Source organism: Haliotis rubra, unplaced genomic scaffold, assembly GCF_003918875.1.
Source record: "Haliotis rubra isolate DU_JTF1 unplaced genomic scaffold, ASM391887v1 Scf1677, whole genome shotgun sequence".
Lineage (NCBI taxonomy): Eukaryota > Metazoa > Mollusca > Gastropoda > Lepetellida > Haliotidae > Haliotis > Haliotis rubra.
Window position 1 is genome coordinate 22,293 of NW_025765644.1, and position 17,834 is coordinate 40,126.

At 45.2% G+C, this 17,834-nt stretch overlaps 1 protein-coding gene across 1 annotated transcript; it reads left to right on the plus strand.

Annotated features, from left to right (window-relative positions):
• Window positions 1-5,323: 5,323 nt before the first annotated feature.
• Window positions 5,324-17,377, plus strand: LOC124272236. The gene is made up of 5 exons (XM_046707390.1): window positions 5,324-5,462; window positions 9,994-10,170; window positions 15,108-15,314; window positions 15,833-15,985; window positions 16,732-17,377. Exons 1-5 carry the CDS (start codon window positions 5,324-5,326, stop codon window positions 16,830-16,832), a joined length of 777 nt encoding a protein of 258 aa, XP_046563346.1. The 3' UTR covers window positions 16,833-17,377.
• The last annotated feature ends 457 nt before the right edge of the window (window positions 17,378-17,834 follow it).

Genomic DNA, 17,834 nt, shown 5'->3' on the forward strand with positions numbered 1-17,834 from the left:
ATTTCATGAATACTTCGATTACACAGAGACCATCCTCCATTTCACATAGGCACATATATTCTCTACAAATATATCTTTATCAGAAACAGGTACAGCGAGTCTTTAAGATGACTTTCGTGTATCCTCCCGAATCATTTTGTCACTTCGATTTAAAATTGTACCATTTTCGATTGTCCTTTGACTCGGAGGAAAGAGGCTTCCTATGTAAAGAAAGATCATTTTTGTAACCAAACATATTTTTCCAACACGATATGAAGGAATCGTCGAATGATATTCCAGCTATATGGCGATGGTCTGTAAATAATCGAGTCTGGACCAGACAATCCAGTGATAAACAGCATGAGCATCGATCTGCGCAATTAGGAGCCGATGACATGTGCCAAACAAGCCAGCGAGACTGACCACCTGATCCCGTTAGTCGCCTCTTACGACAAACATGGGTTACTGAAGGTTCATTCTAACCCGGACCTTCACGGGTAAAATTCTAGGAGTGCAAGACAGTAGTATCACGAAGTTTGCTTATATGTGTATCGCACTGATCCTGAGACGTCCATTAAACGTAAGCATTTCGCAGGAATACTGTCATGATTGTGGGGTGGTGCATATTCCTCGTCAGCCATGTTCGATCGATTCTCATAATATCGTCTCGTGTATATTGTCAACAGTACAAGTTTTTGCAATACACCTTTTCATCACCTACAACACCGTGAAATTCCATTTACGTCGAGCCTCGTGAATGTTTTGGTAAACAAACGAGTTGCTAAGAGATAGAATGGCTTGGGATACCAATGCACTGAATATGTAGGAACCGTCTCACTGTGATAATCCATATTCTTGTCCCTTGGTTATGCACTGAAAATGTATGAACCGTCTCACTGTCATAACCCATATTCTTGTACCGTGTTGATGCTGTGAATGTGTAGGGACCGTCTCACTGTGATAACCCATATTCTTGTACCGTGTTGATGTAGGGACCGTCTGAATGTGTAGAGACCGTCTCACTGTGATAACCCATATTCTTGTACCGTGTTGATGCTGTGAATGTGTAGGGACCGTCTCACTGTGATAACCCATATTCTTGTACCGTGTTGATGCTGTGAATGTGTAGGGACCGTCTCACTGTCATCACCCATATTCTTGTACCGTGTTGATGCTGTGAATGTGTAGGGACCGTCTCACTGTGATAACCCATATTCTTGTACCGTGTTGATGCTGTGAATGTGTAGGGACCGTCTCACTGTCATCACCCATATTCTTGTACCGTGTTGATGCTGTGAATGTGTAGGGACCGTCTCACTGTGATAACCCATATTCTTGTACCGTGTTGATGCTGTGAATGTGTAGGGACCGTCTCACTGTACCGTGTTGATCACCCATATTCTTGTACCGTGTTGATGCTGTGAATGTGTAGGGACCGTCTCACTGTGATAACCCATATTCTTGTATCTTGTCGATGCTGTGAATGTGTAGGGACCGTCTCACTGTGTCACCCATATTCTTGTATCTTGTCGATGCTGTGAATGTGTAGGGACCGTCTCACTGTGATAACCCATATTCTTGTACCGTGTTGATGCTGTGAATGTGTAGGGACCGTCTCACTGTGTCACCCATATTCTTGTACCGTGTTGATGCTGTGAATGTGTAGGGACCGTCTCACTGTGTCACCCATATTCTTGTACCGTGTTGATGCTGTGAATGTGTAGGGACCGTCTCACTGTGATCACCCATATTCTTGTACCGTGTTGATGCTGTGAATGTGTAGGGACCGTCTCACTGTGATAACCCATATTCTTGTACCGTGTTGATGCTGTGAATGTGTAGGGACCGTCTCACTGTGATAACCCATATTCTTGTATCTTGTTGATGCTGTGAATGTGTAGGGACCGTCTCACTGTGATAACCCATATTCTTGTACCGTGTTGATGCTGTGAATGTGTAGGGACCGTCTCACTGTGATCACCCATATTCTTGTACCGTGTTGATGCTGTGAATGTGTAGGGACCGTCTCACTGTGATAACCCATATCTTGTACCTTGTTGATACAAGGAATAAGTGGGCCCTCTTTTAAGGGGCCAGCAACGGTGGAGTGCTGTTTATTAAACATGTTGCACATCGGCGTGAAGCTGGTTCCCAGGGCTAACTTGTGATATCATCAGAAATGACCTGTCTTTAACAGGTTCGATGCCGGGGTGCTTTTAAGCCCGATTTGACCCGATTTACGGCAGTATTTCACGCTGCGGGTGTTTGTTATGTTTCGTACATCGACCACAGGGTTTGGTTGTTGCTATGGATCGAAAGCCCCCTGTCTTGGTTTTCACGTCATGTGCAACACGTGCTGGTGTCGTCACGTTTTCCAGCCCTTAAAGCCCCCCGAAGCTAAGCCGCATGCATGTGACGGGAGCCAAAACAGCTCAGATTTCATATCACAAGGGGTTTGATCTCTGCATTCCGCTTGCCCTAATTGTCTCACACCCGGAGAAAGAAACATATGCACGCATATCATATATGAAAATGTTGCCACGGGCATGAAGCACCTGAGATTGTCACGGGGTCGACGTGGGGCACCTGGTTCGACATCCACGTCCATTTTTGGCCATCTGTTATAGACATGTCTTTTTACCAAGAAAAGAGCCTTGTTCGGCGAGCATCATTTAAATGTCGCGTGGACGTTGAATATACACAACCCATTGACATGTTGGACATCCACGTGAAGCTGGTTCCCAGGGCTGGTTCCCAGGGGGCTAACTGGTGGTACCATCAGAAATCCTCATGTGCTGGTTGTGGTCCCAAAAGGTGGCATCCAGACGGCGTCACAACATCCTCTTCAAGCGACGGTTCGCCTCCTCCATCTTCGCTTGTAGGCAGAGACCGTCATGTTCCTTGGTTTTACACTCGGGAACAGACTTCCTATCACTGCTCTGGAGCCCGGCCGTTTCCACCGAAGGTAGTCCAGAAGATCCAGCAAGTCCTCAACCAGGTTCTGAGGATCAGTTGACGCCGACACGTCGTTCTCTCCCACTTGAAAGAAAACAATGCCCTGAAAACCTGCATCAAGGGCATCCACATCTGCTTTCATCCGAGCGACAGTCGCCCCTCCGATCCCACGCACGGAAGTGATGATGCCACGTGGTGGGGGACAGACTTGATCAAGTCGCCACACGAACCTATGTCCCAGGATGGCACAGTGGACTGGCTTTGAAACAGGACCTTTAAAAGGTGTGTAGGCCATGGCTTGAATGAAGTTTTCAACAATGATGTCTGACAATGAGTTGTGTCAAACAATGTTAGCACAAGTGCAGTGACGCTCGTATCTGACTGCTGGGTATATATAGCCCGGGTGATTGAAAAGTGTTTGTATTAAGCTCTGCATTGAGGTCACAGAGTCAATCATTCAAACCTTAAGCTTAAACCTGTCACGACTCACTCATCTCATTCACTTATGCGATTAAACAACCGATCAACGATTGGCGCTTTCAGTCGTAATTCCCGCCACTTGGTCGGCTTCCATGTCTCGCTCAGAACCTCTCGGCTTAAGCATTATAATCAAAACATCAGAGCAAAGTTTGTGTGCCCCACCCAAACAAGTGCCTCTGCAAACATGACACCAATCAAGGCTCATTTGAAGACAATGTTGTGAGTAAGAACTCACCATGAAGCTACTTTAGGAATGTAACTGTGTTTATCTTGTGTGAAGGTAACCTTTAGTAACAAACAATAAGAATTAAATATCACAAAAACCGACCGACTCAATTCATAGAACTTGATCCAAGTGTAGAAAATCACTTGAGCCAAGGATTATATTTCAGTTTCACATGCCCGACTTTACCTCGAGGTTTTTCCCCCTTTATTTTACTGGTATTATTAGTTCTTTGTTTCGTGTTGATATTGTTTATTTTACGTTTTAACCTTCTTTGTATTAATCCTTTTTAAGTTTATGTTATTGCGGTTTGGGTTAGTGATTTAGCTTAAAGAGAAGGCCGTAGGCTTTTAGTTTGAATTTATGTTTTTTCGGTTTTGGGTGAGCGTTTTAGATTAGAGAGAGAAGGACTTATTGCCTTTTCACGCTAATTTTATGTTATATCGGTTTGTGGTTAGTGTTAGTTTAGAGAGAGACGGTGTTAACTTGTACTTTTATTTTTGCATTCTCCATTTGTATGACGAACATGATCATGACGAAGCATTTGTGCATCACAGTCATATACCCACATGGATAACCATAGCTCACGAATTCAATACCCAAACAATTGCATAATGGACAGATAATTCAAACATGTCAGCAATAATAAATAATACGAAACATAAAACCTGGAAGGATACAACTTTGATTTCAAAGTCCGATTGCTGTGAAGGCGCAGTTGAGTCTACGTAGGAAGGTCGTCGTGGTGGATCAGATCTCTGTGATTTCTTCAGGTACTGTTGCTAATGGCAGTGGAGCTGCTACACGTGATGAACAACACATACTACACTTTACATCAACATGCATAACAAACGTCAGAAAACGTCATTGTCCGTCTGGCATGTCATGCCCTCGCGTTTACCCATCTCTGAGCCTCTGCCGAGACTCGAACTGGTTTTTACTGCGCCAGCTACCGTTTCGCCGCCATCCTCTCTCTCTCTCTAAGGGTCGCCCCTCAACTCCTATGCAACACCAGTATTTTGTCCTGCTTCGAGCAGAAAATAACCACCGTTTGCGCTTGCTTACTGCCAAGTCGCCTCTGAGCCACTGCCAAGACTCAAACTGGTTTGGGTGCGCCAGCTACCGTTTCCCCACCCTCGCCTCTCCTCTAAGGGTCGCCCCTTTTCGTCCTGCTTCCAGCAGAAAATCAAGACCGTTTGTGCTTGCTTACTGCCAAGTCGCCTCTGATCCACTGCCGAGACTCGAACTGGTTTGCCTGTGCCAGCTACCGTTTCGCCGCCATCGCCTCTCCTCTAAGGGTCGCCCCTTCACTCCTATGCCACAACAGCATTTCGTCCTGCTTCAAGCAGAAAATCAACACTGTTTGCGCTTGCTACTGCCAGAGTCGCCTCTGAGCCACTGCCGAGACTCGAACTGGTTTGCCTGCGCCAGCCACCGAACTTTTGCCGCCACCATCGTCTCTTTCACCCCTATGCAACACCAACATTTGAGCTTGCTTCCAGAAAATTCGCCTCTGAGCCACCTGTCAAGACTCAATGTGTTTCAGTTCTGCTACACCATGGCCGCATCGAGCATCTTCGGGAGAACCAATGATGAATAGCATGAGCAACGTCGCGCGCCGTTACACAAGCTCAGCACCAAGGCAACCCAAAGCTTGATCATGGTGGAGGTCGGAATTATCCCGCTATGCACTACCTCGGCTCTCCCATCTTTCCGACCTCCGTGGGCAGACGTGGAGGGCAGCGTCGCAATTTTCACATCGCCGTGCCCGTCGCATCGTCTTGCCCGGGGAACAAAGGAACAAAGGACCGTATCACTGTGCTCAGTGGGCTAGCACTATAACCCATATTCTTGTACGTTGTTGATCATTTTCAAGGGACCGTCTAATTATGCTACAAATATTCTTTTACCATTTTGTTGCCCTGAATATACGTCTTTGAGTACGTTTGCAATGAAAATACACGTCAGACGCAAACGTGTGATATTCAGACATCCGGTACAAGACTTCAGAATTAACGAAAACAACATAACACGTCCTGAAATAAACCATCAGCTGAAGCCACCGCTTTGCTTCGAATGGTCCTAATTCATTATTGCAATATACATAATCATGGTCACCGCCTCCGTGGTATAGTGGTTAGAGCGTCCGCCCGGAGAGCGGAAGATCGCGGGTTCGATCCCCGACGCGTCATACCAAAAGACGTTAAAATATGGTACTTGTTGGTCCCTGCCTGGTGCTCGGCATTAATGGGTACAACAAGGACTGGTCGGCACGGAGTCAGTATAGTGTGTCTGAGTGGGGTCTTCATGCTTCACTGCTATTTTATCCCAAATCATAGGGTAGGTAAAAAGTTAGAGGCATTTTAATGGAAGGTACCCATTGTAAAGATGATGTTCGTTTTATAGATACATCTGCACAGTGAGATAGATACAACATCTGTAATAAATGTTACATGTGTCACAGCATTATGAAACAAAGCACAGAATTACTCTCGTGACCAAGAAAGATTTCTAGTTGTAGAATATTACTATATAAGACAAAAGGCAGCCATGATGGCCATTTTTCAAATTGGCCGACATTTGGCAAATTAACCATTCCGAAAAGGGCTTGGTACATACTAATTATGACCTATGATTGCTTTTATATGTGTAATTCACACACACACCAGAGCAGACTTAGTGTATTTGAGTGTTTAAATAATTCCTTGATGTAAATCCAGTCAAGACGTAATATCTGTTTTTCATAAGAGACATTTTACATAATGGTCGCCAACCGTAACATCGCCATAGGCCGCCTTGAAGCTAGGGCGTCGCAGTCTGCAGTTGCCTGACATTTCAACGTTCATCAGAGCCCCATATATCGCCTTTGGGATTGTTTCCTGCAGACAAATTCCGCCCAAGATCGCCCGAGAAGCGGCCGTCCAAGAATTACCACCCTAGCCCAGCACCTCTATATCCGGGTAGCTCACTTGCGTCATTATCCCGCCACAGCCATTGAGACTGCACAACGCATCCTTGGTTTGAGAAGAATTTTCGGACCAAATTGTCAGAAATCGATTGCGTGAAGTGGAGATTCGACCAAGAAGGCCTGTCGTTCCTGTTTTGAGCGACTTGAATCGCCTACGGTGGTGTCGTAGAGTCCTGAACTGTAACCTTAGAAACTGGAGGCGATTCTGGTTCACTGATGAACTACGATTTCTTGTTCACCGGCGAGACAGCGCATTTACAGTCGGAGAATGAACGTTTCGACCTTAATTGCATCCGACAGATCGACAAATTCGGTGGAGAAAGTGTCATGGTGTGGGGTCGGATATCCAGCACACAAAGATCTGATTTATTGGTGGTTCAGGGGAATTTGACCGGGACAGATCGGGACATCAACGAAGTCCTCACACGTCACATGCTTTCGATTATGGACCGACAGAGGGAGCTGTTCCAGCATGACAACGCCCCTTCATATACAGCACGCGTCACGGTCCGCTACCTTGCCAATTCTAACGTCAGTGTCTTGCCATGGTCTTCCCGATCATCAGATCTAAACCCGATAGTACACCAATGGGATGAACTCGATCAACGCTTACGTCAACGTCAAAAACGCCTCAGGCACTTCCACAACTGGCCATTGCATTGACGGAAGAGTGTGGAAGTGTGGAGTTGTCCAATCTGTGCCGAGACGGTGCACCTTATTAAACACCTTATTATATACTGAACATCATTGAAAACGCACCACTTATAAAATTTCAGATTATCAAAAGCACGTGTAAGGAATTGATATTTTTGAGTGGATAATAACAGATGGACGACTGACAAAAACAAGAACACAGAAAAGACGCTCAATCATTTAAATGTTCCAGTCAGAAAGGATCAAACACACGTGGGGTCAAATCGAAAAGTCAATATCGCGTGTGACCGCCTTTTGCATTGAGACATGCAGTTCAACGTCTCCTCATTGTGTCAATAAGCGTCCGAATAGAGTTCTTGAGGATGGCATTCCAACTTCTGCAGTAGTGCAGCCTCAAGTTCCCGGATGTTTCGCATCTGTTGTCGCCGCGAAAGAAATGACCAATTTCGTCCCACAAGTGCTCCATGGGGGATACATCTGGCGACTGTGCTGGCCAATGAATAACCTGGATGTGTTGCTGGGCCAGATACTGCATGGAAAGTCTTGTTGAAAAGTATGGACATCTTGGTGGTGATTGAACACAGATACGATGTGATTCTGAAGAATCTGCTCACGGTAATAAAGGGCATTAACTCTTCCTTGACAGACATGAAGGCAGTCCTGTGATTGTAATTTATTCCGCCCCAGACCATGACACTCCCACCACCCGAAGGTCTGTCTGAACCAAACACTCATCAGCATAACGTTCACCACGTCTACGCCAAACACGTAATCGGCTGTCAGCATTACGTAGATGAAGACGTGACTCGCCAGTGACTACCACACCATGCCATTGTTGTAACCTTTACTGAAAATGCCTACTAGCCCACTGTATACGCTCATTACGGTGTCTGTCAGTCAGAGTTGGTCCAACGTAAGGACGTCGAGCATGGAGCCCTGTAGCGTGTAGACGGCGTCGCATGGAGTCAGCGCTGATGACCCCCACGTCAACCTTGAACTAGTGCAGCAGTCCGGACAGGTGGCAGTGTTCATTCGCTGATATGGACAAGGTCAATATGGCAATCCTGATGGAGCGTCGTAACACGATGTTGCCAAGGTCATTGAAGGTCGCGGGTGCTTCGTGTCTACTGATGTCGTCTGTGAAGCCTAACGATGGTGGAGTGGCCAAGTCCAAGTTGTGGTGACAACCTGAATCATTCCTAGTACACGTTCTCTTTCGCGAGGTGTCAACCTCGGCATCTCTGTCCTCGTTCCACAATCGTTAGTGAAGCAATGACAATCGGTTCTCATACACCTGCTTTTAATGTCACAGTCAGTAAGATTTCAGAATGGCTTTTTCATGGCGTGGCTGCATATTGATACATTTTGGAATTAAGAGTCATACTGTGGACAGGAATTTGTTTCTAAAGCATTTTTTCAACTGGACATGCCCTTCGACTTCATGTTAGTTATATTCATTGATCATTGTCATGCTGAAATCCATCTTGATGAAAATATGGACAATTTTAGACTGGTGCGTTTTCAATGATGTTCAGTATAGATACACATGCATGTATCATTTACGAAGACGAAACTATCATTTACGAAGACGAAACTATCATTTAGGAAGACGAACTTAGCATCTACGAAGACGAAACTATCATTTACGAAGACGAAACTATCATTTACGAAGACGAAACTATCATTTAGGAAGACGAACTTAGCATCTACGAAGACGAAACTATCATTTACGAAGACGAAACTATCATTTACGAAGACGAACTTAGCATCTACGAAGACGAAACTATGATATAAGAAGACGAAACTATCATTTACGAAGACGAAACTATCATTTACGAAGACGTAACTATCATTTAGGAATACGAACTTAACATCTACGCAGACGAAACTATGATATACGAAGACGAAACTATCATTTACGAAGACGAAACTATCATTTACGAAGACGAACTTAGCATCTACGAAGACGAAACTATCATTTACGAAGACGAAACTATCATTTGAAGACGAAACTATCATTTACGAAGACGAACTTAGCATCTACGAAGACGAAACTATCATTAAGGAATACGAACTTAGCATCTACGAAGACGAAACTATGATATACGAAGACGAAACTATCATTTACGAAGACGAAACTATCATTTACGAAGACGAAACTATCATTTAGGAAGACGAACTTAGCATCTACGAAGACGAAACTATCATTTACGAAGACGAAACTATCATTTACGAAGACGAACTTAGCATCTACGAAGACGAAACTATGATATACGAAGACGAAACTATCATTTACGAAGACGAAACTATCATTTACGAAGAGGAAACTATCATTTAGGAAGACGAACTTAGCATCTACGAAGACGAAACTATCATTTAGGAATACGAACTTAGCATCTACGAAGACGAAACTATGATATACGAAGACAAAACTATCATTTACGAAAACGAAACTATCATTTACGAAGACGAACCTATCATTTACGAAGACGATGCCATCATCTAAGGAGACGAACCTATCATTTACGAAGACAATGCTATCATCTAAGGAGACGAAAGTACCATCTACGCAAACGAAGGCATCATCGATGTCAGACTTCCATAGAGATCGACACTGGATATTTTTATTGTCCAGTGATATGGATTTGATAAAATTTTATTGATAATATTTGCTGGACCTGATTCGACTGAGAATAGTATACTGTATATCTATTGCTTATGTTTTGTCTTTCAGTCCCAGCGGCCTGTCAGGTTGTGGAGCTGGAAGGCAAAGACTACTACGTCAGCACCAGTAAACTCAACTGGAAAGATGCAAGTGATTCCTGTCGAGCAATGGGGGCCAAGTTAGCAGAACCGAAAACCGAGAAAGAGAATAACCTGATCCAAGGATATTTGGTAGTACATGCAGACTGTAAGTTTTATATATATAAATAGTTCATAATTTGGTCATCGAGCGAGGGAATGAGAAAAATTTTACATCCCTTTTGGCCCTGCCATAGTAATATCAAGTCAGAGGACCCCCAAATCCTTTTAACGCATTTTAACGACGAGTGGAATGGAATTCGGATTTTCAGCATGACGAGCGAACGCTTTCCCCACCAGGCTACCAACCAGGCTACCCACATCCCCGAAAGACATCGGACAATACTCAATGGCTGGAAGGATATGATTTATGTGTTTAAAAGAAAACGAAAGCTTAAAATAGTACAAAATTCTTAGCCTCGTTTTGTTACCAACGGGGCATGGAATGAGCGCTTTGGTTACTTTTAAATCGAGGATACTAGACTACTTTCCGTGTAATACCATCATTTATTAAACGAGTTAATGATCTGGTATAAACGAACGAAAGTTAAATAAAAATTGTATTTCATGGAAGCGAGTTTAATATTCTGTTTTAATGATAACTCTCCAACATAAATTGATAGAAACTGCATGCAGTGTGATGACTCTCAGCTTTCCGCGAGCAGTGGGTGCAATTTACGCTGGTCCTGTTGTCCCTGGCTAGTAAAAATTCATCATGACTACTAAATGATAAGTTTCCACTGGTCCTGGTAGCCAGTGAATTTTGTATTGATAGTTAAGTGAATATACGATTGTTATTTTGGACCAGGGAAGTACAGACAGGACCACTAATTATTGTCCACTCACAGGTCATGTGGTCTAGTGCGAAATTTTGAAAGGTTCCTTTCCCTGCCGCGAGTAAAGCCATGTCTAATACCGTTAGAAATATATTGCCGTACAAATATTACACAGCAGTATCTTCCACGGGCAAGTAATAAAATATATTACACAAACGTTCAGATCACAGGACTGACTGGGAGAATGACTAGGAGTCAATATCAGTGGTCACAGGAAAAGGTCTCAAATGCTTGTTGAAAGGAACCTCCTTAAATCTGAAGTATAAAGACCAGGGTCCCGAACCACAAAGCGTTCGTAGCGTCCTATCGTAACTATATAGTTTATCAATTAATTACGAATAACGCGATGATACGAACGCTTTGTGGATCGGGCCCTGGCCGACTTTTGTATCATTTTGTTGGGCAATAGATTTGCTTACTACATACCTGTACTGCAAAACAAAAACCACACAGCCACCCAGCACTCCCTCCTTCCATCAATCCCTCCATCCAATAGTTCTGCCTTTATCCACCTCATCAAATAATCCCTCCTCCCTCCACTCATCCATCCATTAATCCCTCCCTTTACCTCTCCCTGTCCATCCATCCATTCAATAATCCCTCCCTTTACCTCTCCCTCCATCCATTCATCCATTAATTCTCCCTTTACCTCTCCCTCCCTCCATTCATCCATTAATCCCCCCTTTACCTCACCTCCATCCATCCATTAATCCCTCCCTTTACCTCACCTCCATCCATCCATTCATTAATCCCTACCTTCACCTCACCTCCATCCATCCATCCATCCATTAATTCCTCCCTTTTTACCTCCATTAATTCCTCCCTCCATCCATCCATTCATTAATCCTCCCCTTTCCCTCCCCTCCCTCCCTCCATCCATTAATCACTCCCCCTTCCTCCACCTCCATCTATCCATTCATTAATCCTCCCCTTTACCTCTCCCTCCCTCCATTCATCCATTAATCCCTCCCTTTACCTCACCTCCCTCCATCCATCCATTAATCCCCCCTTTACCTCACCTCCATCCATCCATCCATTAATCCCCCTTTACCTCCACCACCACCCTCCATCCATCCATTAATCCCTCCCTTTACCTCTACCTCCCTCCATTCATCCATTAGTTCCTCCCTTAACCTCACCTCCCTCCATGCATCCATTAATTCCCCCTTTACCTCACCTCCCTCCATCCATTCATTAATCCCTCCCTTTACCTCACCTCCCTCCATCCATCCATCCATTAATCCCTCCCTTTACCTCACCTCCATCCATCCATCCATCCATTAATCCCTCCCTTTACCTCTACCTCCCTCCATTCATCCATTAATCCCTTCCCTTTACCTCACCTCCATCCATCCATCCATCCATTAATCCCTCCCTTTACCCCATCCATCCATCCATCCCTCCTTCCATCCTCCCCTCCATCCATCCATCCATCCACTCCATCCATTCCTCCATCCATCCATCCATCCATTCCATCCATCCATCCCTCCATTCCATCCATTCCATCCATCCATTCCATCCATCCATCCCTTCCATCCATCCCTCCATTCCATCCATCCATCCATTCCATCCATTCCATCCATCCATCCATCCTCCATCCATCCATTCCATCCATCCATCCATCCCATCCATCCATCCTTCCATCCATCCATTCCCATCCATTCCATCCATCCATCCATTCCATCCATCCATCCATCCATCCATCCATCCATCCATCCTCCATCCATCCATCCTCCTCCATCCATCATCATTCCATTCCATCCACCTCCATCCATCCATCCATTCCATTCCTTCTCCATCCATCCATCCATCCATCCATCCCTTCCTCCATTCCATTCCTCCATCCATCCATCCTTCCTTCCATTCCATCCATCCATCCATCCATCCACTCCATCCATTCCATCCATCCATCCATCCATTCCATCCTCCCTCCATCCATCCATCCATCCATCCATTCCATCCATCCATTCCATCCTTCCATCCATCCATCCATCCATTCCATCCATTCCTTCCATCCATCCATCCATCCTCCCACCTCCATCCATCCATCCATCCATCCATCCCTCCATCCATTCCTCCCTCCATCCATCCATTCCATCCATCCATTCCATCCATTCCTCCATCCATTCCATCCATCCATCCATCCATCCATTCCTCCTTCCATCCGTCCATCCATCCTTCCATCCATCCATCTCCATCCCTCATTCCATCCATCCATCCATCCCTCCATCCATTCCATCATTCCATCCATCCATCCATCCATCCATCCTTCCCTCCTCCATCCATCCATCCATCCATCCATCCATCCATCCATCCATCATCCATCCATCCCTCCATTCCATTCCATCCATCCTCCATTCACTCCTCCTCCATCCATCCATCCATCCATCCATTCCATTCCATCCATCCATCCATCCTCCTTCCATCCATCCATTCCATCCATCCATCCATCCATCCATCCATCATCCATCCATCCATCCATCCATCCATCCATCCATCCATCCATCCGTCCATCCATCCATCCATCCATCCATCCATCCATCTCCTCCTTCCATCCCTCCATCCATCCATCCATCCATCCATCCATTCCTGTCCATCCATCCATCCATCCATCCATTCCTTCCATCCATCCATCCATTTCTTCCTTCCATCCATCCATTCCATCCATCCATCCTCCATCCATCCATTCCATCCATCCATCCATTCCTCCATCCTCTCCATTCCATCCATCCATCCATCCATCCATCCATTCCATTCCTCCATCCATCCATCCATCCATCCATCCTTCCTCCATTCCTCCTCCATCCATTTCCATTCCATTCCATCCATCCTTCCTCCGTCCATCCATCCATTCCATCCATTCCTCCATTCCATCCATCCATTCTCCTCCATCCATTCTTCCTCCATCCATCCATCCATCCATCCATCCATCCATTCCTCCATCCTCCATCCATCCATCCATCCATCCATCCATCCATCCTCCATTCCTCCATCCATCCATCCCTCCTCCATCCATCCCTCCATTCCATCCATCCTCCATTCCTCCATCCATCCATCCTCCATTCCATTCCTCCATCCATCCATCCATCCCTCCATCCATCCATTTCCCTCCTCATCCTCCATCCATCCATTCCATCCATCCCTCCATCCATCCTCCATCCATCCATCCATCCCTCCTCCTTCCCCTCCATCTCCATCCATTCCTTCCATCCATCCATCCATCCATCCATTCCACCTCCATCCATCCATCCATCCATTCCATCCATCCATCCCTCCATCCTCCATCCCTCCATCCATCCATCCATTCCATCCATCCATCCTCCTCCTCCATCCATCCATCCTCCCTCCTTCCCCTCCCTCCATCCATCCATCCATCCATCCATTCCTTCCTCCATCCATCCATCCATCCATTCCATTACCTCCTCCCTCCATCCATCCATTTCATCCATCCATCCACCTCCTCCATCCTCCATCCTCCATCCACTCCCTCCCTCCCTCCATCCATCCATCATCCTCCTCCCTCCATCCATCCATCCATCCATTTCCATCCTCCATCCATTCCATCCTCCATCCATTCATCCTTCCCTCCATCCCTCCATCCATTCCTTCCATCCATCCTCCATCCATTCCCTCCTTTCCCTCCATCCTCCATCCATTCCATCCCTCCTCCTACCTCACCTCCCTCCTCCATCCATCCATCCATCCCTCCTCCTTTTCCCTCCTTTCCCCTCCATCCATCCATTAATCCCTCCTCCACCGCACCTCCATCCATCCATCCATTAATCCCTCCCTTTACCTCACCTCCCTCCATCCATCCATTAATCCCTCCCTTTACCTCACCTCCATCCATCCATCCATTAATCCCTCCTTTACCTCCACCTCCCTCCATTCTATCCATTACCTCCCTCCTCCATCCATTAATCCCTCCCTTTACCTCACCTCCATCCATCCATCCATTAATCCCTCCCTTTACCTCACCTCCTTCCATCCATCCATTAATCCCTCCCATTACCCTCCCTGTGTCCATCTATTAATTCCCCCTTTACCCGTCCCTCCGTCCATCCATGCATCCATTAATCCCTCCCTTCCATCTCCCTCCATTTATCCATTCATTCAACCCTCCCTTTACAACGTTTAATGGATGCCTTCCTCCATCCACCCTTCCAACCATCCATCCTAAGATCCAATCATTCATTCATCTGCTTTACAGGTGAGTCTTACTACTTCGGTCTCTCGAGTTCGGATGGACAGACGTTCCTATTCCAGGACGATCCATTAACGTACTATGGAGGTTGGGGGTCGGGGCAGCCGAGACAACTCAATTCCGCTGTAGCGTATGCCAAGTACCAGTGCAGCACGTACACGTGGAGCGTCAATGACGGAACCGCAAGAATTCGTTATATCTGTGAAATGCTGGGTAAGTGAGTGAGCGAGTGAGTGAGTATGGTTTTACGCCGCTTATAGCACTATTCCAGCAATATTACGGCGGAGGCGCCAGAAATGGGCTTCACACATTGTACCCATGTGGGGAGTCGAACCCGGGTCTTCGGCGTGACGAACGGACGCTTTAACCAATGTGCTACCCACCGGCCAGTCTCTGTATGAATATAGCCCACCGCCCGGAAATGCTGTGCAAGATTAACATTGACTGACTACGTTGAGTACGTTGCGTTAGCGTGGAGTGAGTGGAAATTAAAGATTTCGGTCTCTCGGGGTGAGGTGAGGTGAAATTGGGTTTAACGTCGTGCTTGATAATATTTCGCTCATTCGGTCTCTCTCGAGTTCGGATGGAGTGACAAGTTCTGTAGTGGCACAAGCATCGTCAAAGGACCATTGCCTACTAGAATATGTGGTTATACATTTACCCTTTTATCATAACAGTTGGTCGAACACTGTACTGGCATATCAATGAACTCATAGCATCTCCACAAATAGATCCGACAACGACGACATCTACAACAACAACACCAACACCGACTTCAGCTCCGACAGCAACACGGTCCACCATGGACGACACAACACCGTTGGTGAATGCAAGCAACAACGGGACGCTCCAAAACGTCTCCACAACATCGCAGTCGGCCATAAGTGAGTGTTCAACGACCAACCAATCGATCATGTTTTCTCATAATCGAACACAAACAATTCTGGAACACTTGTTGCATTAACAATGTCTTTCACACGGTTGGTTTTGTCTGTTACATTTCATGAGCACTATAAGGTCGTCCAAGTCATGATTTAATTTTTTTAAAGACCCCCAAGAAATTTATGTTCCTAACATACTAGTCATCCTTTAAAGGTGAGCAATTTGCTAAAAACACCAAAAAAAACCCAAAGACCTACGTGTTTTTTTCTTTATGTTTTTGTGCAAACAAACATAACCAGGAAAATCTGATAAATGATGCTAACCAATTATTTTCGATGATTGATCGGTTGTAATGAACCAATCATCAATTAAGAGATTTTAACCAATTCCCAACACTACTGTCTACAGTTGGGCGTTGATTTCGTACGCATTATCGTTTGTTTGTTTAACACCTCAATACTCCAGCTATATGGCTGCGGTCTATAAATAATCAAGTATGGACCAGATAATCCAGTGATCAACATCATGGGCATCCATCTACACAATTAGCATTCGATGACATGTGTCAACCAAGTCAGCGAGCCTGACCACCCGATCCCGTTAGTCGCCTGTTACGACAAAAAAACGGGTTGCTGAAGACAAGTTCGTATTGATCTTTAGTGGATAAACACACAATAGGATTTGTGAATATTTATTCAGTAATGTACTATATGTCTTGTATCAAACGAACCGAAAATTTCTTTTTCAGATTGGAAATCAGGTGCATGTCCCCTGGTCTTTAAGGCAGTGTCATTAACGACCCTGACAACGCTCTTATGCATCGTATTTGGTCTCGAGGCACATTTCTGAACGTGTAGCGCTTTCTCGAGACCAATACTACCACTTTACATTTTACATCGTCGATTAACTTGAGTATTATATGTCCATTCTAACATGATAAATATCATTCACTGAACGCAACCATTACGTACTTTTAAGTCTGGTTTGAATTAACTGACTGACTGACTGAGTTTGGTTTTACGCCGCTTTTAGCAATATTCCAGCAACATCACGGCGGGGAACACCAGAAATGGGCTTCACACATTGTACCCATGAGGGGATTCGAACGAGCCAACGCTTTAACCACTAGGCTACCCCACCGCCCCGGTTTGAATTAATACATCGACAGTTGCCAAATATGGTTTCGCTGTAATGGCGATAAAACATGCAATCTGATGTGTGCACTTTGCATAGACACTTACATAGTACACAGGGTTTAAAGGCACGATATCACACAACACTTCTCTAAAAATAAACTCAACAAGACTAAGTAACAGCCATCAGGGAAGCAACCATATAATTTATTCAAAAAAGAATTACGTATTTAGATTACAATATTAAATTAAAAAGTTCGAATGAATTAATGCAACGTTGCATTAAATCAGCTCTTGCTGTCGAACATTATTTCAAGCGAGCCCCATTGACTTATGTCCCTTGGAGCGCCCTTTTCGAATAAAACTATAGTTAATACCTAATGTTATCTTTTTTATCTGGGCACATACCATTATTGTCAAGGGTAAAGGTTAATTAAGCCTTATGCAACCAACCTCTTTTGGGAAGTCTGTCTTATGGGAGGTCTGTCTTATGGGAGGTCTGTCTTATGGGAGGTCTGTTTTATGGGAGGTCTGTCTTATGGGTCTTATGTCTGTCTTATGGGAGGTCTGTCTGTCTTATGGGAGGTCTGTCTTATGGGAGGTCTGTTTTATGGGAGGTCTGTTTTATGGGAGGTCTGTTTTATGGGAGGTCTGTTTCTTATGGGAGGTCTGTCTTATGGGAGGTCTGTCTTATGGGAGGTCTGTCTTATGGGAGGTC